Here is a 22,290-nt window from a genome sequence, read left to right as displayed (position 1 = left end):
CATGTCCGCTCTTCTTGTCGAGCGATCAATGCACCCTAACGCGAGACACGGCCGTTCCATCCTACAAGTGCGGGGATGCATCATCCTGCCTCCTTTACATGAGTTTGTTTGTAGATGGCCGTGTTTGCTCTCGTTCCTTTGAGTCCGCGCACTGGCTACACGTGCCTGCACGCAAGAATCCCGAGCGAATGGACGAGCCTGGCGCCCATCATGAACACACGAGCCGGGATAATAAAATGGACTGAAAAAGAAAACGCACCCCGTCGCGGCGGGCCGCCATCAGCCGGTGCTGCATCGGACTATTCCATGCCCCCTCCGGTCCAGCACTCGAGCGGATTCGCCCACGCCTGGCCAAGATCCGAGACAATGGCACGGGCGGTTCTGCACCGCTCCTCATTGGCCTCTTCCCCTCCTGGGGATACTAGGCTTGGTGGCTTAAGCCCATGAGGGTGCGACGGCCAAGCAACTTTGCCCTATGACCCAATCCAGGCTCCCAGCCGTGCTGTGCTTAAGCTTGTGATTCGACGGCGTGGCTTCTCGTACAGCGATAGCCGGCTTAGCCACTTGCACTCCCTCGTATTGTAGCAATGCTGATTGTTGTCGGGCCTGGCGCTGGGCCTTTCCAAGGCGTCGTCTTAGCGCCGCGGCAACGGAGAGCAGTGACAGGACACTGGGTCTCGAGTACAGGGCATAGTGCGACTGTCGAGAGGCAGGCAAGGCAGGGCTGGCAGCTACCAAAGAGTTCAATGAGTACAAACAAATACAGTGACCTCAAGTGACGGTGCCGTGTCGATTCCTCACGCATGGTCTTGACCGCTCTCAACCAAGGCGAGCAACGGGCCCGGCCGTGAGAAAGGCCGTCACTCTTTGGCCATCTGCATGCCCCAGAAAGTAGCAAAGCTCGTCCTGCCCGTCGGGGTCGAGCGCGTGCTGCGCCAGGTGGCCGAACCCGGTGCAAATGTCGGAGAGGACGTTGGTCTGGCCCTCGCCCAGGGGGGCACCGACCCCCGTGCAATGCGCCAGGAGATGTCTCTGGGTGCTCGTTGCCGCTTGTTCGTGAGCCTGCTGCGCGTCGGCGGCGGCAGCACACTGGCGTCTCAGCGATTCGAGGCAGGATGGCAGCTCAGCGGCCGACGAGACGGGGATGAGGGGGATGCAGTTGTCGCGGCTCGGCAGCATCCTGGGGGTAGAAGAGCCAGTCAGAGAGATGATTGCGACTGCTGTTACCGCGCAACTCGACTCCTTGGGGGGTCTGTGGAAGCGCGTACTGCATCTGCAGCGTCATGAAAGCTGCCATATCGTCCTGACTGGCGACGAGGAAAACGATCGCCGTCTTGCCTCCGCCGTCGAGGAGAGGAAGCCTCTCGATGCGCTCGTTGGCCTGCGACGTGCCAACCTGAGCAGCGGAGAAGAGCAGGAGCCGGAAGCATCGGTCGCGGCCTTGGTGCAGGCGCGTCAAAAAGCCGACGTCGTGCGTCTCGAGCTTCGTCTCTGCACGCAGAGTCAACGGGCGACGAAGCCGGGTCCCCGTCTGTCGGGCTGTTACCTGTCCAAGAGCGCGTTGTGAGCTGGGCGACGGCCGGGGCCCATTCCCGTCGCTTCCTAAGAGAGGTGCAGAACATGGCGCTAGCGGTGAGCATCGATGTCGAGTTGGACTCACTCCGGTTGGTTTTGAGCTTGGGTGCGATTCGCCATTGATGGAGGCAACTTTTTTCTATTCCGTCTTTCTGAGAGGGGATGGTCCAGGTTTTCAATGCCCTGTAGGTGGAAAGAGCTCTCCGCCTCCTGCGTTTCCCCCAACTCCCCTTCCTTGACGCCGACAATGAGATGACGATGGCGAAAAAAACAGTAACCGTAAAATAAAGCAGGGCAACACCGCGCCAAGTAATGGTACATGGGCAGGACATATATATAGGGGTCGTCTGCACGTCTCGCGTCCAGGCATGACGCTCCCTTTCTCGCCGAGGCAGCGTTGGTGTCAAGTCTCCTTCAAAGCCGGCAGCAGAGTTTGTTTTGTCTTTGGATCCTGCAACGCCCTCAGCGCCGCCTCGAGGGACTCGAACCTCTGCCTCTGTTTCTCCTCGGAGTCGGCCAGTTCGTCCTCCCGCCTCTGGAGCTCCTCGAAGCGCCGGTTGAGGTCGTCTATCCGTTCCTTGTTGATGTCGGGCTTCTGTGACGCCTTCCAGTACTCGTATATGATGAGCCCCCCCGCGACGCCCAGGATGAAGGCGTCGCCGGTGACGTCGGCGAAAAGGTCGACGGCCTTGGCTTCCGGCAGGGGGCGAAACTTTCGCTTCCACACGTTCTGGAAGGGGAACTTGTTGCGGCCCGACGACGACGGGTCTGGTTTGGACTGCACCTTGGCTGCCTCGTCGCGGCGCGTCTGCTCCTCCGTCTTGACCGTGGGCGCCTCGGCCTTTTCCTTGGCCCGCCGCTCGGCCTCGGGGTCTCGGAGGATGGCCACCGAGAGCCTCATGTTGAGCTGGTGTATGGCCTGGCCGTATCTGGCGGCAAAGGCGCGGAACCGAGGGTGGTCGTGGGCCTGCGCCTTGATGCGGTTCTGTCGCAGGGTCAGCGGGGAAGGAGGATGACTCTTGAGTCCTTGTTGCTTTACCGCGCCGTATTTGGAGACGTGCCGCACGAAGAGCGCGGCGAGCTTGAACAGAGGCAGCGGCACCATAGCGGTCCGCAGCGGCCTCGCGCAGTGGCCGGCTCCGGATGGGACAATACGTAGAGGACGAGGTCGAGCGCGGGTTTGGGTTGCGGGAAAGTGGAGGTTCTGGATGAAGGGACGGGCGGGGACGGGCGGGCCGGGGGAGGCTCGACAATCCGGCCGACTCGGCCCGAAGCTGTAGCGTCGCCCGCGGGAGCTTGTGGGTCAGGACGGTGACGGTCGCCCGCCTGTTGTACGAAATAGTTTCCATGAATCATGGGTATAAAGGATCGTTGAGAGGGTGGGCGCATGGTTCTACTTCCTTTATTTACTGCAACTCTATTGGTGGCCGGCCACCTTGATGCCATCGGGCAGTATTAGTTCGTAATGGAAGGACAAGGAGCTCTGGCCACAAAGACGGCACAAGCCCGATTGTTTTCAGCCACTCCCCTCTACCCACTGTATGAGGATTGCGTTTGAAGATGGAAAAAAGGAACACAATAGCTTATGATATGTTCCGAACCGAGGTTTGCAATGACGCACCAACCTAATTCTCTCTCTTGCACCTCGCCGACCTGCTCCTTTCCGCCTATAGGGTAGGCCAGGGCGGGGGCCTCCTCAGACCAATCGGCCGCTACGGTGCCCCGACACCACGTTCCGAAGCGCCGGAAGGCTCCGGCAAGTCTTTTCACGGGGCATCCAGTCTCAGCTCGTTTATATTGCCGCCCAGATGGCAACTACCGATCTGACTCTGCTCTCTGTGCTACAACTTGTGTAACCTGTGGGGAAGGCCAATGGCGGGAGCTAGGGCCAGGTACAGCACGGGCCACTTGGTCAGGGTGTCCGTAGGTACTGGGAACCTGCCCTACAGGCATGCGCCGCGCGGGAATTAGTGTACTTGGATACCGGTGTGCTCATTGCAGGCCCGGCGCGCACTGGTTGCGCGGGCAACCAAATTGGAAAGTACACAAACCGCACGCCTGCCCGCCCGCCTGCCTGCCTGCCCTGCCACTGCGAGGAGCAAAGCAAAGAAAGCCCTTGCACCCACCTTCACCACCACCACGAAGTCGCGCCCCTCGCGATCCAACGTCGACAGGCCGGGCCGGCCGTTTCGAGATCACCAACCGTGCTGTGCAACAGATGCCTGCCTTCCCCATACATGTCCCGACGGCCCTGATTGCTGCACGCTCCGCGTCCTGGCTCATCTCCATCCTCGGCCGACGGCAGTGCAGTTGAGCGACTCGGCAGCAATGGCTCATAGGTTGACTGCTGCCAGAGCTGCCGTCGACATGGAGGCCTTGTCCCCTAGAGATGCCAATGCCCAGCGATTGCCCAAAGCCGCCGAGGTTAAGTCCAAGACGGTCGCCCAGCTGAGGGCCGCAAAGGACAAGGAGCACCCTCCGCCGCCGCCTCCCCACGTCACCGAGCCTTGCAGCTCTGATCGCCCAGATGGCGCCGTCTACCAGGTCGGCAGGCTGCTCGGCAAGGGGGGCTTCGCCATTTGCTACAGTGCTCAGCAAGTGTCGACCAAGCAGAAGCATGCCCTCAAGATAGTCAAGAGCCGCATGCCGCCCAAGATGGAACAAAAGGTAGGTCGCATGCTTCCTCCGCCCCGACTGCCCTGCCCTGACGCGTGCCTCTAGTTCCAGACAGAGCTCCAGATACACTCCAAGATGAGGCACAAAAACGTGGTCCAGTTCCTGAGAGCCTTCTCATTCGACAGCTGCACCTACCTCGTCCTCGAGCTTTGCAACAACGGCTCCCTCATGGACATGGTGAAGCGACGCAAAGGATTGACCGAGCCCGAGGTCCGCTTCTACTCGGTCCAGATTGCCGGCGCCATCAAGTACATGCACGGAAAGGGCATCATCCACCGCGACCTCAAGATGGGCAACATCTTCCTCGACGCCCGGATGAGCGCAAAGATTGGCGACTTTGGTCTTGCCGCCTTGGTGGTGACTGGTAGGGACATGCAGACCATTCGTCGCACCACCCTCTGCGGCACCCCCAACTACATTGCCCCCGAGATCCTGGAAAAGGGTAAAAAGGGCCACGACCACATGGTGGACATTTGGAGCCTGGGCATCATAATGTGAGACTGCAGCCGCCTTGCCCCGTCCCGAGCGCCCGCTGACCTTGTCAGGTTCGCCATGTTGACGTCCAAGCCACCCTTCCAATCCTCGACAACCGACGAAATCTATCGCCGCGCCCGCGAGAGAGACTACGAATGGCCGACGGCCGACGCGTCCCAAAAGTACATCAGCCAGGAGGCCAAGGAGGTGGTCGCCACCATGCTCGAGGACGCAGACCGCCGCCCGGACCCAGACGCCATCGTCCAGCACCCCTTCTTCACCTTGGGATACATGCCGACCGAGGCCGACTTGAGCCCTCGCCTGCGCGAGTTGCCCCCCGAGCGTCAGGAGTTTTACACGACGCGCATGGGCAGCTCAATGCAGGCACAGTCGTACCGTAACTTGAAGGACATGTGTCGGGAATGCTGCGTGGGCCCCTGGACCCAGGTCCAGCTCATCCACACGCAGATTTGGAAAGAAATGGCGGCCGAGGAAAAAGCCGGACTGACTCCGGCGATACCCTTGGCCGAGAATTTGGTCTACAGGCCCTTTGAAGAGATTGTCAAGGAGCAGCAAAAGATTCGCACAAAGTACGCGTCCTCGATCGTGTCGCATTCGTTGCTGCCCGCCGCATACTCCGAGGACCCGTTGGCGAGCACCCAGAAAGCAGCAGCCGTCGGCCTTTTGCGACAGCCGCCGCAGAGCTTTGCCGCTCAGCAGCGAGCTCAGAACAGGCCCCTCACGGTTGTCCCCAAGGCCAGGCCGAAGCCTCTCGTTGAAGCCGCCGCGCCTCAGCCACCCCAGGTCTCGCGAGTTCGATCTCGACAAGATGCCGCCCCCGCGACGGCTTCCAAGGAGGTGCCGGAGCGCACCGCCAAGAGCATGCGCAGCTCGGTGCGCACGACGCTGCCCTCGGCAAGGTCGGCGCCCAGTCTGCAAGTCGCCGAGCGAGCGGCGGCCATTGCCTCGGACCCTCCGGCCTCCCTGAAGAGGTTCAGCTCGTCGGACTCGATTCGACCAACGACGCTCTTTAGCCCGGACGAGAAGACGGACGAGATGTCCGGAACCAAACCCGACGTTATTCTGGACCGGCTTAGACGGCTTCAGACGGAACTGGAGAGGGCGCTCAACTCCCGGACCATGGCCATCATATCGTCAAAGACTGTGACGCCGCCCCATCCCCACGTCGTCGTAAAATGGGTCGACTATACCAACAAGTTTGGGCTCGGGTATATTCTCAATGATGGCAGCGTGGGATGCATCCTGCGCGATGTTCCCACCACCGAAGGCGTCAAGACGGCCATGCTGCCCCCTGCCGGCGTCTTCATCCGCGGCGCCGAGAAGCATATCCTCCGCCGGCAGGACGAGTCGTATCCCGACAGAAGCCAGCCGATCCCGATGACAGAGCCAATCAAGTTTTTCGAGAACAATGGCGAAGGCGGCTTGGCCGAAGTCTCTGTGTCACCAGAACAGTTCCGCGTAGCCGTTGGCGAAGATGGCACGGCGGGCAAGATGAACCCTGGCAAAGACATTTACCAGCACCGGAAGCGGGAAAGGATCATCCTGTGGAAGAAGTTTGCCAACTACATGATCGCCTACGGCAGAGACGAGGCTGCCCCGGCTGAAGAGGCCGAAGCGGCGGGTGTAATGTCTCCTGGCCGGAGGGACACGACGGCAGAGCTGGTGACGTTTTATCAGCGGTTCGGGGACGTCGGGTGCTGGGTATTTTGCGACGGCCATTTACAGGTACGGCTATCCATGGCAGCATGTCGTGATGTATGAAGCAGTCAGTACTAAGCCACTTTGCAGTTCAACTTCCCCGACCATACAAAGATCGTCCTCGATGCCACGGGCACCTGGTGTCACTTTTGGCACCTGCCGCAAGAGGCAGCAGAGAGACTTGCCACGACGGGCACGATAGGCGCAGCCGCGCTCGACGACCGGGCGACGTTGACGTACCCGTTGCAGACGCTGCTCAACTTTCAGTCCAAGCCATCGGCGGCCCGCTCTGCGCGGGCGTCGACGTCTCGCCGGCGGCCAGAGATTGACCCGGAAATGCAGGGCATCCCGGCGGCAAACGACTTCCGCCGCAAGGTCGAGTTTATCCGCAACGTGGTTCGGGAGTGGGTGGCCAACGAGGGGCTGGGCAACAGTTCCATGAGCAGGGAGACGAGGCTTCGCTGGACGGGCTTCCGGGAGACGGTCAACGCGACGATTCCGCAGAAGCACGTCTGGGTCACGATTGGGGCCCGCTGGGGGGACCAGCGGCTGTCGACGTACGTGGACCCGCGCAAGCCGTGGGAGCTGGGGGACGAGGTTGACGGGTCCAAGAGATGAGCGCCCTGGAGCCCTGTCCCCCCCTTCTCTTTGCCTTCTTTCCCCCTTTGACTGTCCCTTCCTCGTACAACTGTTGCCTTGACACGCTCTCTCGCTTTGGCTCTTTTTTGCCTGTGGGGAGCTGGCGGGCGTTGCTGCTGCACCATTTGCTTTTACTACAGGGGGGCTGGCGCGGCGACTTGGGGTGCCCTTTTTCGATGATTGACTTGGGGACCGACTTTCCCAGATTTGCTGGACAGGAGAACAAACTGACTGTCTTAGCCTTTGTTGTTTCGGGTTGCTTTGCTTGTTTGGTAGTGGCGGGGAGGGGCCTCGTCTGCAGTCTAGGAGATTATGGAGACGGGCTCGTCGTTGTTGTTGTAATGCATTGTCAACGCTTTACGTGTTGGACTTGGGCATCTCGAGTTGGCCGGCTGGCTGGGCGTGATGAGCATGTTGGGGATGATGGCCTTTCCAGTGAAGCATCCATGACGAAGCATTCGGCCTGTTGTAACTGCACGGGCGGCTCATTCGCTCACTCGCTCATCCACGCAACGGCGATATCAAGCTTTGAGCAAGGACAAGCAAGCACACATGTCCAGGCATGCATGCATGGTAGCAGTATCATTAGCGCTCCGGACCTGTCCGGCGGAGCATACGCGAGAAAACAAGAAGCAACACGTCGCTATACGAGGCCATCCCGACGAGAACCCGACGCCAAGCTGATGGATGATGAAAACCTTGCTCTCCCTCGCCCTTCCCTTGCCTCGCCTGCATCCACATCCCCTTTCCTCTCCCCATTGAAGCCTACTTTTTCTTCTTCTTCTTCAATTAGTCCACGCGTGCTGCCAGCTATATACAAAAAAAGGGGCAGGCAAGGCCGGGCTGAGAGTTCCATGTGAGAGTTGCAAGCGGTATGATGGTTCGAAACCGGGCCACCCTGGGCGATGAAGCTTGCTGTCGTGGTTCGCGCGCGGGCCCGGACGTCTCTGCGCCCACAGAGCCAGAGCCAAGGCCCGTCCCCGCTGTTGAGTCCGCTCTCCAGCTTGATGTGTATGTATGTGAGAAGAGTCAAGAGGGGAAAAGATAAACCGAGGCCAAGCTCTCCATACTCCACCCTCGCCGCGTGGCGCCCTTCGTGAAAAAACAAAGCCATGCGTCTCATACATCCAAATGATACTCGTCGTTGTGGTACGGCCCGGGCGTCGAGGCCCAGCCGCTGCCGACAACGTTTTCCCTCGAGCCCCAGTAAGTGTTCTTGGAGCGTTTCTCGCGCTCAAATTCGGCCCACCTCTTCATGGTAATCTTACTACTGTCAAACTCGCCCTGATTCTCATGTCCGCCCTTCTTGGACTTCTCTCCCGCCGTCTTACGCGTGTCGCCCCACGAGAAGTCGTCAAACTTCCAGAAGGCGTACGTCGGGAGAACAAAGTTCCAGATGGGTAGAGAGAGCAGGTAGATTAGCATCCAAATCACGTACGACCACGAGTGGGCCGTCACGATGATGAGGACGCCGGGGAGACCGAGGATGAGCGCCAGCAGCACAAGAGGGATAATCTGCGGTGGCGAATGGACGATCGAGGTGATGACTGCGCTCGGCGTTAGCGGGCTTGTCACTTGGCTTTGGCTTCAGGCACTCTTGACTTACCAACATAAAAGGTAAAGGCGATTGCAGCGGGGAGCACCAGAGTGCCCACCAGTTCGACGAAAATGATAAACTGCATGCTGAAGCAAAAGGTGCCGCACAGGTCCCGGACGAGCACCAGTTCCATGAGGTTGTGGATAGTCGAGTTGATCCAGCGACGCCGCTGAGACAGCAAAACCATAAACTTGTCCGGCACAGTCGTCTTGCAGACGGCCTGAGGCACAAAGACCTGCTTGCGCTTGGGAAACGTCCGCAGCATGAGCGTCGTCAGGAAGCGGTCCTCGCCCAAGAGGTAGAGGTTCTTCTCGTGCAGAGTCTCCACCACGTTCTCCGAGTAGTGCTCCACGATGTCCGGGTTGGCCAGGATCGGGACCCAGTAGTTCTGCCCGCCTTTGGGCGCCTTGATACGGTACATGCAGAAGCAGCCGGGCAGGCAGGTGACGCCGCCAAAGACGGACTCAAACGACTTGGCCAGATGATGCGACACAAAATACTCAAACACCTGAATAGCAGTGACCCAGCTGTCCCGCTTGTTGGCAATCTTGGTCTCGCCGCAGAGGCCCATGATCTCGGGGTCCTTGACCATGGCGGAGACCATGTGCGTCAAGCTGTCCGGGAAGACCTTGGTGTCAGCGTCGACCATGAGCACGATCTCGTAGTAGTCGGGTGATATCCCCGTCACCTTCCACAGACCGTTGAACATTTCGTACTCGAGCTCCGTCATGCGCTCGTCAAACATGACCTTTTGGAGAAAGGACATGAGGATGATCTGACTGTCTCGCTTGCCTCGGTTGCCGGGTTTGGACTTGGCCGCTTCGTCGGGGGTGCCGCACTTGACAACCACCATCATGGGCACGCGCTGCTGGCGGTCCGTCGGGATCTGCGACTGGGCGCCGTAGTCGTAGAATCCGCAGTACACCTTCGCCATGTTGTGTCGCTTCGAACCGCTGGCGACGGCAACGTACGAGAACGGCTGGACAAGGTCGGGTGGGGTCGAGTGGTCCTTGAGCATGCCCAGGCAGACGTCGGGAGTCGAGATGGCCTCGCCCTTGCCCTTGATGATGCCGTCGCAGATGACCACGATGCATTTGTGGCTGTTGGGATAGTCTGTCGTGGCAATCGAGTCGAGAGTCGTTCGAATTCCCTCTTTTCCTTCCGAGTAGGCGGTGACCAGACACATAGTATGCGCCAACGGGAAATCAAAGGGCATCCAGTCCGAGGGAGGCTGCGGTACCACGGCATCGTGGATGAAGCCGGCCGGACCGGGGCCCTCGGGCAGGCTGGAGCTGCCATACGTTTCAGAGCGGAGGAAGCTCGCCCGGCTGTCGTTGCCCTGCCTGTAGATGGACGAGTTGGGGTTGTGCAGCAAGCTCGAGGTCCCTTGGCTCGTCATGGTGGTGGGTACACGGCGCTGGCCAGCATTACGCTCTGGTCCGTAGACGGTAGAGAAGCGCGACGTGGTGGGCAAGAAAGAGGAGCTCCGCTTCGTCCCCCTCTCTGACCCGACCGCCGAGCTGCCGACGTCACCGGGAAGGCGGGCCGGGGCGCGGTAAATGTCCTCGGACCAATCCTCAATCTGTTGGTTGCGCTTCCTGCGGTCCGAAGTCTGCGACGTCTTGGAAGCAGCGTAGTGGCGGCTGATGAACCATTGAAATACGAGAGCGAGGATGAATCTAGACAGGACGACCGACAGGATGAGGATGAGGGCGCAGTACAGGACAACCTTTGACGCGATGCAGCCGACAGTCTCGGTGTCGACGGAGCCGACCTTGATGATTTCCTCGAAGCACTGGGCGTACCGTTTGTCGTCCGAGGACTGAAACATGCGAGTGACGTCGCGGCCGCGGAGGGCCTTGTTGACTGAGCTGCTGGGATCACGCAGCTCCTTGAAGCGGTCGGGGATGGCGACCTGGCTCTCGTTGAACCAGTTGAGGAGGTTGAGGTCCAGGACGCTGCCGGAATACACGAGCAGATTGCGGGAACTGTTCTTGATATCGTCCCACGTAAAGTACACTGCGGCAGCGCCGCTCAGGTCGCGATAGAAGGCGTTGCGAGCATTTGCAGTCGTGTGGCAGCTGTAGCCCAGGTAAAACGGAGTGGTGAGGTTCGGCTGGGTCGACCCGTCCTGGTTAAAGGTGGTACAGGGGAAGTACCAAGCCAGGTCGCCATTCCCATCGGTGGGCACGTCGGAATTCTGAGCCAGCGTGATGAGGCCCTTGCAGTGGCCATTGACATTCTGGAAGAGGAAGCTTCCATCCTGCCCACCACGCTTCTCCGGGAGGTCGAACAGGACGTTGGCACCAGTGCCGTCTTGCCGGAGCGGGATGCCTTCAGCGGGAGGATGATGAGAGCTAGCGAGGTCGTAGGCGATGCCGTGAAAGATCATGAAGCCAGCCGACACCTCGTTGACACGGAGGCGCAGTGGCGGGGCGCTGCAGACGGTGGCGGTGAAGCCAAAGGTGAGGAAGCCGACAATGGCCATGATGAAGAGGATGATGCTGATGAGCCCCATTTTTTCCCTCCATGCTCGCCTCTGGGCCTTGGTTGTCTTGCCGAAGCATCTCAGGATGAAGTCGGGGCACCAAAAGGTGACAATGGCGCAGTAGACGTTCCAGAAACTCGGAGGCCGGAGCTGGTCTTCGGGGCCCTTCTTGCTCTTACGCGAGGCTTTGCGCGCACTCTTACTCGGCTGCTTGGTGATCTTGCCCGACTTGGTCCGAGCCGGGCGGCTTCTCACACGAGCAGCGTCCTTTTCATGGTCCCCGCTGGCTTTCCGGGCGCCGGTGCCGCGAGGCGGCGAATCAGAGATGCTGGCATTGGCCTGGGAACCACCGGATCGCTCCGTGGAGCCGTCGATGTTCTCGAGGATGGGATCGTTGCCGGTTGACGAGGGCAGGACGTCCATGTTGGCGGCATGTTTGTGGTAGTGGTAGTTGCGATGGTCCTTGCCGATCCGGTTCCTCTCGGGCCTGACGAGGCTCCTCTTGCGCGAGGGGAGCAGGTCGGCGGAAGCTTGCCTGGCGTGGCCATGGGGGCGAGGGGATGACAGAGGGGCGGTCTCTGCATTTGCATTAGGATGCAAATTGGGGCCGGCCATGGAGGAAGCGGAAGTGGCACGCTTGTGATGGCCGGCGCGGGCGATGGAGTGGTAACCGGCGGCTTCGACATCGGCGGGGCGCGATCGCCGGGATGGAGAGTGTCTATATGTGCTGCGCTGGTCGTAGCCAGGACTGCCGCCGGGCCTCTCTGGTAGAGACATGGTCCTGCGTCTCGAGCATCAGCCGCAGTTGGTGATGGAGTGGACGAGGGGGAGGATTGGCAGAAAGAGAGATAAGGCTAACCCTAGTGCGAAAGGGATAACGACGAGTAACGAGCACGAGTCGAATTGTTGCGCCCGGGCGATCCAAGGGCGACGTCGTGTCGAGGGTACGCAGGCGCGAGGGGGCACCTCTGTTAGTTGGGCAATCGAAGGGCAGCGGCGGGAGACTCAGGTAGCGAGAAGTGGCCCGTGCAGCCAACACAGTTAGTTGTGTGTGTCCCTGACTAGTAACTAAGGCAAAAAATTAATGGCCCGTTTCTTAGGAGACGGAGGACTGGATCCCGAGCGAGACGGGGCCCGGAGGGATGTGGGGAAGCGAGTGCCTTGGGCCTTGGGCAGACAGACAGACTGGCTCGGATCGATGATGGCGGTCCACGGCCCCGGGTAGCGAGGACGGTACGGATAGGTAAAGAAACGACGTCGCTACTCGGGGGGCACCGTGGCAACGCGGAGAAGCACAGGGGACGGCAAACGAGCGACGGGGACCGCTGACGTCTTGGATCGTCGCTTCAGCCTCTCTCTCTCTCTCGCACAAGGGCGGCACCATGCGAGCAGACAACAAGAGGCCGAGGTCTGGGCTTCGAGGGCGACGACGACGACGTTGAGTATTATGGCGCGAGAGAAGGAGTCGCGACGATTTTGCTGGCCGTGATTGATTTTTGTCTCAAACGAGCGAGGGGGATGAAAGCAGTGAGGCACCGCTATTAAGCTTCGTCGGTGGGCGGCGTCTAGGTGCTTGCTTGGAAGGCGCAAGAAGCACGTGCGGGCACAGTGCGTTACGGTGCGCGGAAGGGTGCATGCCATCCGATTAATTAAGCGCATCTCGCAGTGCGATCCAACCACAACAGCACAGTGACCGACTGGTAGTCGTCACTGTGCGCCAGCCATTGCCCTGGACGTGCTGTATCGAGAGTCAGGCTAAGCCTGCAAATGACCTTGGTGCATGGGCGGGGCATCTGGGGGCCAGTATGGTTTGAGTTCTTCCTAGGTACTCCGGGCAGGGCTCTCGTGTCTACCGCCGGGCACTTGCCGGCCGGCTTGCGCGAAGCGGGGCCAGCTCGAAGACCAGCAAGCTACTCGGCCGGGACTTGAGGTGCGTCGCCCGCCCTGTCTGCAACTGTATCTGCCAGGGGTGGTAGACGGATTGATTGGTGGAAGGCTTGCAGGCACTTGCCTACTCCGGGCTAGTCTACCTTCTCGCCCTGTTGTCCGTTGCCTGTTGTCCCGGCGACGGGACCCGCCTTGTTGACAGCCACCGCCACCTTCTCCGGCTCCGTGACGGTCTTTTTGACGGTCTTTTTCTCGTGCCAAAGTGCTTGTAAGCCGCCAGGTATTGCGCCACAGAATTCCGGTGCTGATTACTTCGCAAATACATGCCACCAGATCATCCACCTCTCCATGCCTTAGGGCTCTGCTGCATATGCGCGTCTTGTCCATCTGGTCGTCGGTCGGGGTTGGACTCCAGCGATCTCCGGCCAGATCGGCGGCTGCGGCTCCGGGGGACTGGAGAAACGACATGGCTTCCACTGTTCCGCAGTCCAGCACATGCAAAGCTCGAGGCAAGCCGTTTGATACTAGTCATGACTTAGGTGAAATTCGGGGCCGCCTTTTCGCTCCTACTCGTTCACGAAACACACCGAGTCGAGTCTTGACCGCGACGGCATCCTTAGTCAAAAGGGCTTCACGAAGTAGACTCGCCTGTCCGCACCTAGACATGTGCCTCAATAGGTCAGCGACAGACTAATCAGGCAAGATCGAAATCGATGGCGCAGTTGGAGCGCCCAAGGTTTCGGCTCTATGCCCAAAGAGCTTGACATGCAACGAACGCGGGCTGCACCCCGGGCCGTTCCCCTGCTAAATGTGGGGGGCAATCGCGATGCGGCGATAGCGTCGATGATGACCTACCGGTATCCTATCTAAGCGGATTGAATCATGGCGTGAGGTTTGCCAACTCATGCCCACGCGGGTCGACTCGTCATCGTAGTCGATCCGCAACCAATCTTGGTTTTGGCTATTGACAATGCACGCCCTTGAGGGTCTCGGAAACTTGCTCTTCCCTGTACAAAGTTATTATACCAGGTAGCTGTAGCACCAGGCCGGAGGTGTTGCCCGCAGCTGAAAACATATTACGGCACGACACGGCCTACTTGGTACATGGCAGACTCATGGCTTGGTATCCGGTTGGTGGAATCTCCCTCTCCGTGTGTCTGTTGCATCTATGTTTAATGAGGCGAGTTGGGCATTCGCGCCTGGACTGCGTAAAGCAATTGAGCCTGACGTGTGCTCGCTACGCCTTACAACGTATGTTCTCCCGACACTCCTTTTGCTTCCATACATTTATCCAAACAAGTACTGTAGTAGTTAATATTGCGTCTTCCACGCCGATCATGGTGCCTCCTTGCCATATAAACTAATCACGTACTAACCGTTAAGCCATTTATACTTTGAAAGGTATAGTTAACCCCTACGAAATCTGGCACAACCGCCCCCGCCTGAGACAAATTGCCCTCCTTGCTTCTTTCATTTCCCTTTTTCCATCAGCCCTGTCAACGTTTGGCTCAAGATGATGGATGCCCCCCCCGCCATGCCCGCTCCGGTGAACCGCCAATCCAACGTTCACCGACTTCCGTGGCTAGCCGGGCTTGAATGCCCAGACCTTAAGATTATTGCTTAAATTTGGCCGAACGCGATCTGCAGGCGTGTACTCCGAGGTTGGAACCAGCGTGTCCACTCAGCAAACCGTGAATTCGAGGGTCCTGTTTTCTGGGCTCAGTCGCATACATGCTGCCGAGAAGGAAGTGAGAAGAAAAAATAAACCTTCGGCCCGGGGCTGCAAACATCTCCGGCCCCCGGCTGCGAAGCACGGAACGGCCCTGCTTCGGGCGTCTTCCCTTGGAGCAGCCGGTGATGGTTCTAAGGCGAGATGAATGCACTCCGAGAGGATGCAACGGTTGCTCGGATGGGGGCCGAGACCGCTTCTCAGAAGACGAGGTAATTTCGCCCACCAGTCCAGCAAAATTATGGCAGTTCCATCGCCCACCTCTCCATCACCTCAAAGCGGCGGGTCTCGTTGCGTTGCGAGATTGCACCCCGAATATCGCGGTAAAATACCACGGTAGCCACCTCGGTGGGGTCGCTGTACACCCATGCCGTCTCGCCTTGGCCCAGTTGGATCGTGGGGTCTTTCTTGCTCGAGGGCGACTTGAAGCTACCTTGACCTTGATGTTTCCCGTGTCGGACTGAGGGGGCCAACAGCCAAACGCCCATGCCATGTCTATCGGACAGTCATGCCAGAAGCCATTTGTCAGCCTGCTAACAAAAGGTCGAGATGCCCTTGGTTGCTGCTGTCTGCCTCGTTAAAGAGCGTGCTGACCAACAGACAACAAAAGGTCAGGCAGGCAGGCTCTCCTGGCACTGCTGCCCTCCCGTGGCAATGCCGACTGCTCCGTGTGCGGCCGGGAGTCGCAAGCGTCTCATGTCATCAGTCTTTGGAGTCCTACATGCAGCTCTCTCGATACGCGGCGTATGACGTTGGCGCCGAGAGGCACGGACGAGACGCGAGAGGACGAGACGCGAGACGGTGGGTGCCCCGAGGCATCTGGACGTGGAGCGATTCAGCGCCGATGAATGGGTTGGATGCTGCGACGCGATGAGTTTGCGCAAGATGGCCTCTGGAACCTACCGTGAGGAGTGGGTCCCACGACAGACAGGCCGGGGCTCTTCAGCCGCACAATGAATGACCTGCAGGGTGCATCTGCCAGACGTCGTGCTCCCCGACATCCTCGTTTGATCTTTGCGCAGGCGCTTGGTTTGGAAGGGGACCCCGAGAGCGGCGGACGCCCGGAAAGGGTCGAGTTTATGTTGTTAGAGTTTTGGGTACGGATCCGCCCCGCGACAGCGGCAGCAAGCGTTGGGGGCTCTTCTCTCTCTCTTTTTTGTTTAGTTAGGGCTTACCAGCAAGAGTAAGTGCTGTCCTCCGTACCTACCTAATGTACCTCCTTAGGCAGGTAAGGTACCTCAGGTAAGGTACCTAGGTAGGTAGGTAGGTACTTACTGTACCTAAGGCATCTCCCAAGGGGACCAACTGGTGACCTGAGAGGCCTGAGCCCGGCGGCTCCCTGCGCGAGGGGTGGGGTCCCGTCAGTGATCGAACACGAGAGCATCTCTCTCTTTCCCTTTTCCTCTCTTTCCAGCGTCCGTACTATTCAGGGACTTGGCCGCCACCCCCTCCCCCCCCCTTCGTATGCGAATTGTGCATCGACGCGCCCGCCCTCTCCCCCATGAGCCATCCATCGCCAGCAAGGTGGTGTGCCCGAGTGCTATACGGGATCCTACATATTAGTTACCTACCACCTACCCAGACTAGGTGTGGTGGGGGGCACCGAGGCCATTCGCCCACTCGCGGTGCGCTGCCTTGGCTCAGTCCTAAGCGGCGTCTTGGCATCGTGTTCGTTGCACCTCGGGCGCCCGCATGGGTTCCCGAGAACATCTCACGTTGACGACGAGGTAGTAAGAGTGAGGAGAGCCATGTCAGGACGACGGATCAAGAAAAAAGAGACGATGCCGGTTGCCTTTGCCCGCAGATCTGGGTGTCGGGGGCGCTTGGCCGACAGAGCACATTAGGCGGGTGCATGGCAATAGCGTACCCGCACTCTCTGTCACATACTTCCATGCTACTATACATAAGTTACATGCAGTGGTGGTCCGAAGATGACGAGGGCCGAGGGCTGGGCGGTAAGGGAGAGGCTGTGAGAGCCGCGCAAGCAAAAGAATGATTACGCATCCATCCGGCCCCCGTCGTTGGACATGGCCGTTATCCGCATAGCCGGCCATCTTTGCGAGTTGCTTTTTTTATCCTTTCCCCCCTCCGCTCCGGCTGGGCCGCAAGGATGCATGAGTATCGTTTGTTTGAGGGAGAGGGACGAGAAAAACTATTGACTAACGGTTGTCTTTGAACTGACTACAGTACAGTTAGTTGGTGGTTGTAGGAAGGAGTCCGAGAAAGGGCGGCCGTTCGTCCACTATTGCCTCGATACGACTTTCGGGCCCGACGACTTGTCTTGGCGCCAGGGTTCCGGAGGGCCCCACGGACTCCAGCAGTTTGTCGCTCTCCGGGCAGAAAAATTCATAAGCTACTGGTACTACTGCATGTAAGCTGTCGCTGCCTCGTGGATACATATACGGGCGCCACAACGGGTCTTTCGTCGACGCCGGGCGCAGGTTTGGCGGCGCCGGCCGTTGCAACTGCAGCTCGGTCATGACGGTAATTACGGTACATGCCGAGTACCACGACTCGTGCACACACTCAGCCATGGATGCCTTTTCAGTGGGCGCCTGCGGATCATTGCCCGTGCTGCAGATCTACACGTGCCCGTAAAATACAGTGCCTGCACTCAGCCTTGTGCGCACTCGTGTAAGCCCAAGTACCTACTCCTCTGATGTCAGCTGCAGTTTCGAAGTCGTCGATCTTGCTGCAAGGCACCTGAGAAGCGGGCCTCGCCAAAATACCTAGGTAGACGGTACTCTAGGGCCCGGGCCTTCCTTGGCTCTCTCTCTCTCTCTCTCTCTCTCTCTCTTTCTCTTTCTCTCTCCGTCTCTCCTTCTCTCCGTCTCTCTCTCCCCGCCCCGCTAGTCAGTTGCAGAGGCAGAGGCACAGGGTTCCTGGGCGATGGATGGCCTGGAAAATGAGCAGGTAAAGTACTGTAGAAAAGGGTGCTTCCACCCAAGGAGGCAACCAAAAGGTAGCCGCGGCTGGATGGGGTTGCACGGCGCGACGCAGGATGCTCTCGCAGCCCGGGGCAGTGGATGGGGAGCGTCGTCCAGCAGAGACGCCAAGTACCCGGCAGGTACCGTGCACACGGGGCCCAGACGGCCAATCGGTGACAGCCGCGCTAGTCCCCTCTAGGATGGCTTCGCCTTGCGCCAGCTTCCGACTTTACCAATGGAAAAGGGAGCAAGACGGATGGCAAGAGATGGCTGGTTTGCGGGCAAATGCGCCATTGTCTCTCACTTGCATCCCTCCAACTCTCGGAGAGCGGACTGGCCGGCTCCCTTTCATCACGCCCGTCCCCCTCTCCCGCGGGCTCCTCCTCCGGCTCCCGCCGCCCCTTTAACCCCCACTTTGGGCCCCCCAGCCCTCCTTTCCCTTGCTGTGGCCAACGGTTTTCCTTGGCTCGACCAGTAGGGGCACCGAGTCGCGACGTGTTAGCAGCATGGATCAAATGAAAACCAAAAACGGGTAATATCGGTCATTTGGCGACCCGTTTACGAGCAACGGTCCTGTCCGTCCGTACTGGAATGAGGTGTGTACATGCAGAGCGCACTCACTGGCCGGTCTGATGGTGGAAAAAGAAAAGCCAGCTGCACCAAGCACACGCACACGGCGCAGGTCACCTGGGCCCCAATCTGTACCTACCTCGTCTGTATGTTGATATGTGCCTACCATGTGCGTCTGGATGCATGGTACAGGGCGGTATATTACATGAACGAGGCAGGTACGGGCACTTCAGCGCCCTGCAGCCTGGTCGTCGTAGTCCCTGCGCAAGGTAGGTACCAAGTAGTCATCTGGACCTGGAAATCGGTGGCCGGGTAAAGTACCCTATACCGTCCGCCCTTGTACAGACCCTGGCGCCTCGCCCGGGCTCCGTCTTTGCGATTGGCACCCTGCCATGCCTCGGTACTCTCCGGTGCGGTATGGGGTACGCGGCCCTGGCCTCTAAGCCTCTTCTTCCTCTCCTCCTCCTCCTCCTCCTCCTCCTCATCCTCCTCCTCCTCCTCCTCTTCTCCCCACGAAGACGCTCAGACAAGCCACTCCTCGGGCTCTGGAATTTTTCCCTTCCTCGACTGCCTCCCCCGCCCTCTCTTCTCTCCTCCGCCCCCCCTCCCCCCTACTGCCTGTCAAGACTGCCGAATACTTTGTTGGGAGCATCTGAAACTTCATTCCACACCTCGCTTCCCGTCATCGCCATCTGTCCGGCCTGCCACGACGCCGCCCTGCCCTCTCTTCCTTCTCTCTTCATGCCTACCTACATAGTACATACATGCATGCCTACTTGGTAGTTCTTCGTCGCACCGACTCATCCACCCTCGCTTCCCGTCCTCCACTCGAGCCGGTCGACCTTGCGGTAAACGAAGCCGTCGACATCGCCGCAACCGGAAAGCCTAAGGTCCTTGAACCAGCCTTTGGTTTGCAGACACCCGACCCGGCTGAGTGAAGTCGTCCGACCGATTGGTGGGGGAAAGACTGCCGAACGGGGCAAGAGAAGGAAATACAAGGGCACAAGGAGAGGGACAAGAGGGACACAAAACAGCTCTTACCTCCCGCTGCTAAGCCATGGCCGCCGTCAAGACCTCTCCGCCTCCCGCGTCTGCTTCCCCCGGCGCCGACAGTCGGAATCGCACCACCCTCCACGCCATGGCTATCCACGGCAGGCCCGCCGAAGAACTTCACCGGAAGCCTCTTCCTTTGCCGCCGCTGCCCCAGGGCAACGCGAGGCTGCGCGAGGCCCCCGTCTCTCCTGTCAGGGTCAACTTCCAGCGGGAGAGCTGGCCCCAGCCCTCAAACGCCGACATTGAGCTTGCGCAGTCTGAGGCTGCCCAATCCCCCACCCCCTCGACCGAGACCTTGGGCAGCCGTGCCGAGCAGAAACCGCTTCCTCCGCTCTCCACGTGCAATGAGACTCCCCGATCCCCTACCGCCTCGATGAGAACCTCGGGAAGCGTCGGCAACCAGAAACCGCTGCCTCCGCTATCCGCGCCCAATGAGCCCAAGGAGCGCCAACGATTCTCTACTGCCTCGACCGGTACCATGGGCAGTCTTGCTGAGCAGAAGCCGCTTTCTCCGTTGTCCAAGTCCCATGATCGTCAACAGCCCTCGACTGCCTCGATCGGAACCTTGGGCAGCATTGGTAGCCAGAAACCACTTCCTCCGTTGACCACGGCCCATGAGCGTCACCAGTCCTACACAGGCTCCATCGGGACGCCGGGTAGCATTGGCGACCCGAAACCGCTCCCTCCACTATCCACGCCCACTAAGTCGTCCCAGAGACCGGACGGCTCTGGTGCCGCCACGTCGGCGATTAGGTTCAGCCATGCTCCCTTAGACCTAAATCTCTCTCCAACGTCTCCCAACGGGCCCGGCCGATACCCTGCAACGGTCGCCAGCCCCAAGGGTCTCGCTAAGAATCATGATGACTTCCGCAACAGCCGTGAGTCAGACGGGACCGACAGCTCCGCCCAGCAGCCCAGCTCCGTCCAGTCGTCAGCGGCTACGAGTGCGAGCTCCATCTCCGTCGTCAATGAGAATGCCGAATGCTCACCCATCGATGACGCCTCCCCCGGGGGCTCCGCCGCAAATGATCCCACGCCCAAAAACTTCTCCATCCCGCTGTTCCAGTACCACCATCAGCAGCACGAGCCTCCACAACGGGTGGGCAGTGTTCCCAGTGAGGCTGCACGATCGGCCTCGAATCCGGAGCTGCTTGAGAACGCAGGGCCCGTCAGGCGCCACCTGACGCCGACCTCTGGCTACTGGGCAAGAGGCTCCCTGTCTCGACCGCAGTCGTCATACTCGACCTTTTCCGACCATGGCTCTCGTGGCCGGTCTCCCAACCTAATGCCAGGTGGCTCCCACATGCGCGCCCCATCTTCCCATTCGCGCAAGTCTCCCGACTCGAGGCTCTCCACCTATGCCGAGCTTCTCAGCGTGCCGTATCCCCAACAGGCACCAGCGCTGGTCTCGCTGGACAACTCGAACCTCCGCAATGCGGTGGGCAATAATGCGTCGCTCCTCAGCACCGACAAGACGCTCGAGATGTACCGGCAAAACGTCAAGAAGACCAACGACTTTTCTATCCAGTATTCCTTTGCGGTGTTCCTGATCTCGACGGCACAGGAGCAAGGCCTGGACTTTCCGGAGCCAAAACCGCGCAAGAATAACCGGCAGCCGCTTGGCGAGGTGGACAGCTTCGAGGTAGAAAGCCCAGTCTCCAACTCGTACGAACTGGTTCGAGAGGCGCGGCAGATTCTGCAACGGCTCGCGAATGGGGGCTATCCCTTTGCGCAGTACTACCTGGCCGACGGCTTCGCGTCGGGGCTGTTCAGCAAAGGCAAGGAGGACTATAACGCTGCCTTCCCATTGTTCGTCTTGGCTGCGAAGCACGGGCACGCCGAGTCTGCCTATCGCACCGCGCTCTGCTACGAGTTTGGCTGGGGCTGCCGCAAGGATCCTGCCAAAGCGGTGCAGTTCCTCCGCTCGGCGGCATCTAAGCGACACCCCGGAGCCATGACACGGCTCGGCAAGGCTTGCCTGTCGGGAGACTTGGGCGAGAAGAGATACCGCGAAGGCATCAAGTGGATGAAACTTGCCACCGAGGCCGCCGACTCGCAGTACAATGCGGCTCCCTACCAGCTGGGCTGCCTGTACGAAACTGGATATGGTGACGACATATTCCAGGACCTCGGCTACGCGGCGGAGCTATTCACGCAAGCGGCGGAGCTGGGTCACCCCGAGGCCAACTACCGGATGGGCGACGCCTACGAGCATGGGCGGCTCAATTGCCCCAGGGATCCGGCTCTGAGCGTGCACTTTTACACGGGAGCCGCCGAGCGCGGGCATGCCGGGGCAATGATGGGTCTCTGCGCGTGGTACATGGTCGGGGCGGCCCCTATTCTCGAAAAGGACGAGGAGGAGGCGTACGAGTGGGCGCGTCGGTCAGCAGAGCTGGGTAAGTCGAAGAGCAGGCATACTTGTCTTTGCGGGATCGCGAATGCTGACTCTCTCTTACAGGCTTTGTCAAAGCACAGTACGCCGTGGGATACTTTACCGAGATGGGTATCGGCTGCCGCCGAGACATGCTGGAGGCCAACGTCTGGTACGTCAAGGCTGCCGACGCCGGGGACGAACGAGCCAAGCAGCGCCTGGCGGTGATCCAGTCTGCGGCCAGCGGCGAAGGAGTCCCCATGGAAGTGGCGCCTCCCCGGAACGGCAAGACCAACAAGGCGGCCAAGGACGACAAGGAATGTGTCATCATGTGAGAGCTGGCGAAACTCGACGATTTGGGCCATTTGGAGAAGAATGGAATGACGGAACAGTACGACGACATCACGCAACGAGCCAACGAGCCCTGGACTGGATACCCGCGCGGAGTTGATTGCCTGGCTTCTGGATAGACCGACCACTTTTGGAGGCATTAATCGCATTTCTTGCCGCTCCTTTTTACAACATTTTGGCGCCCGCGAATCACATCATGTCAGGAGCAGACGTGTTTCTTTGCTGCTTTGGATC

General features: G+C 59.6%; 5 protein-coding genes across 5 annotated transcripts; 2 read left to right on the top strand and 3 right to left on the bottom strand.

The window, feature by feature from the left end:
* Positions 1 to 819: 819 nt before the first annotated feature.
* On the bottom strand, positions 820 to 1,622 carry HRG_11487 (uncharacterized protein; the record flags this gene model as incomplete). Its single annotated transcript, XM_044869957.1, has 3 exons — positions 820 to 1,180; positions 1,269 to 1,491; positions 1,547 to 1,622. 3 exons carry the CDS (start codon positions 1,620 to 1,622, stop codon positions 820 to 822), a joined length of 660 nt encoding a protein of 219 aa, XP_044714854.1.
* Positions 1,623 to 1,978: 356 nt separating this feature from the next.
* On the bottom strand, positions 1,979 to 2,680 carry HRG_11486 (optic atrophy 3 protein (OPA3) domain-containing protein; the record flags this gene model as incomplete). The annotated part of the gene is made up of 2 exons (XM_044869956.1): positions 1,979 to 2,560; positions 2,615 to 2,680. The coding sequence occupies 2 exons, from the start codon at positions 2,678 to 2,680 to the stop codon at positions 1,979 to 1,981; spliced, it is 648 nt and encodes a 215-aa protein (XP_044714853.1).
* Positions 2,681 to 3,942: 1,262 nt separating this feature from the next.
* HRG_11485 (kinase) lies at positions 3,943 to 7,062 on the top strand (the record flags this gene model as incomplete). Its single annotated transcript, XM_044869955.1, has 4 exons — positions 3,943 to 4,242; positions 4,297 to 4,745; positions 4,797 to 6,471; positions 6,535 to 7,062. 4 exons carry the CDS (start codon positions 3,943 to 3,945, stop codon positions 7,060 to 7,062), a joined length of 2,952 nt encoding a protein of 983 aa, XP_044714852.1.
* Positions 7,063 to 8,202: 1,140 nt separating this feature from the next.
* HRG_11484 (chitin synthase domain-containing protein) lies at positions 8,203 to 11,945 on the bottom strand (the record flags this gene model as incomplete). The annotated part of the gene is made up of 6 exons (XM_044869954.1): positions 8,203 to 8,630; positions 8,690 to 10,023; positions 10,189 to 11,323; positions 11,372 to 11,455; positions 11,519 to 11,746; positions 11,840 to 11,945. The coding sequence occupies 6 exons, from the start codon at positions 11,943 to 11,945 to the stop codon at positions 8,203 to 8,205; spliced, it is 3,315 nt and encodes a 1,104-aa protein (XP_044714851.1).
* A 7,393-nt stretch (positions 11,946 to 19,338) lies between these two features.
* HRG_11483 (sel1 repeat domain-containing protein) lies at positions 19,339 to 22,040 on the top strand (the record flags this gene model as incomplete). Its single annotated transcript, XM_044869953.1, has 2 exons — positions 19,339 to 21,730; positions 21,793 to 22,040. 2 exons carry the CDS (start codon positions 19,339 to 19,341, stop codon positions 22,038 to 22,040), a joined length of 2,640 nt encoding a protein of 879 aa, XP_044714850.1.
* Between the last annotated feature and the right edge of the window lie 250 nt (positions 22,041 to 22,290).

The sequence above is a fragment of the Hirsutella rhossiliensis genome (assembly GCF_020360975.1).
Source record: "Hirsutella rhossiliensis strain HR02 chromosome Unknown scaffold00021, whole genome shotgun sequence".
NCBI classification, from domain to species: Eukaryota; Fungi; Ascomycota; class Sordariomycetes; order Hypocreales; family Ophiocordycipitaceae; genus Hirsutella; species Hirsutella rhossiliensis.
The sequence above is the reverse complement of the archived record's forward strand: the minus strand, read 5'-3'. Positions and strand labels throughout refer to the sequence as shown.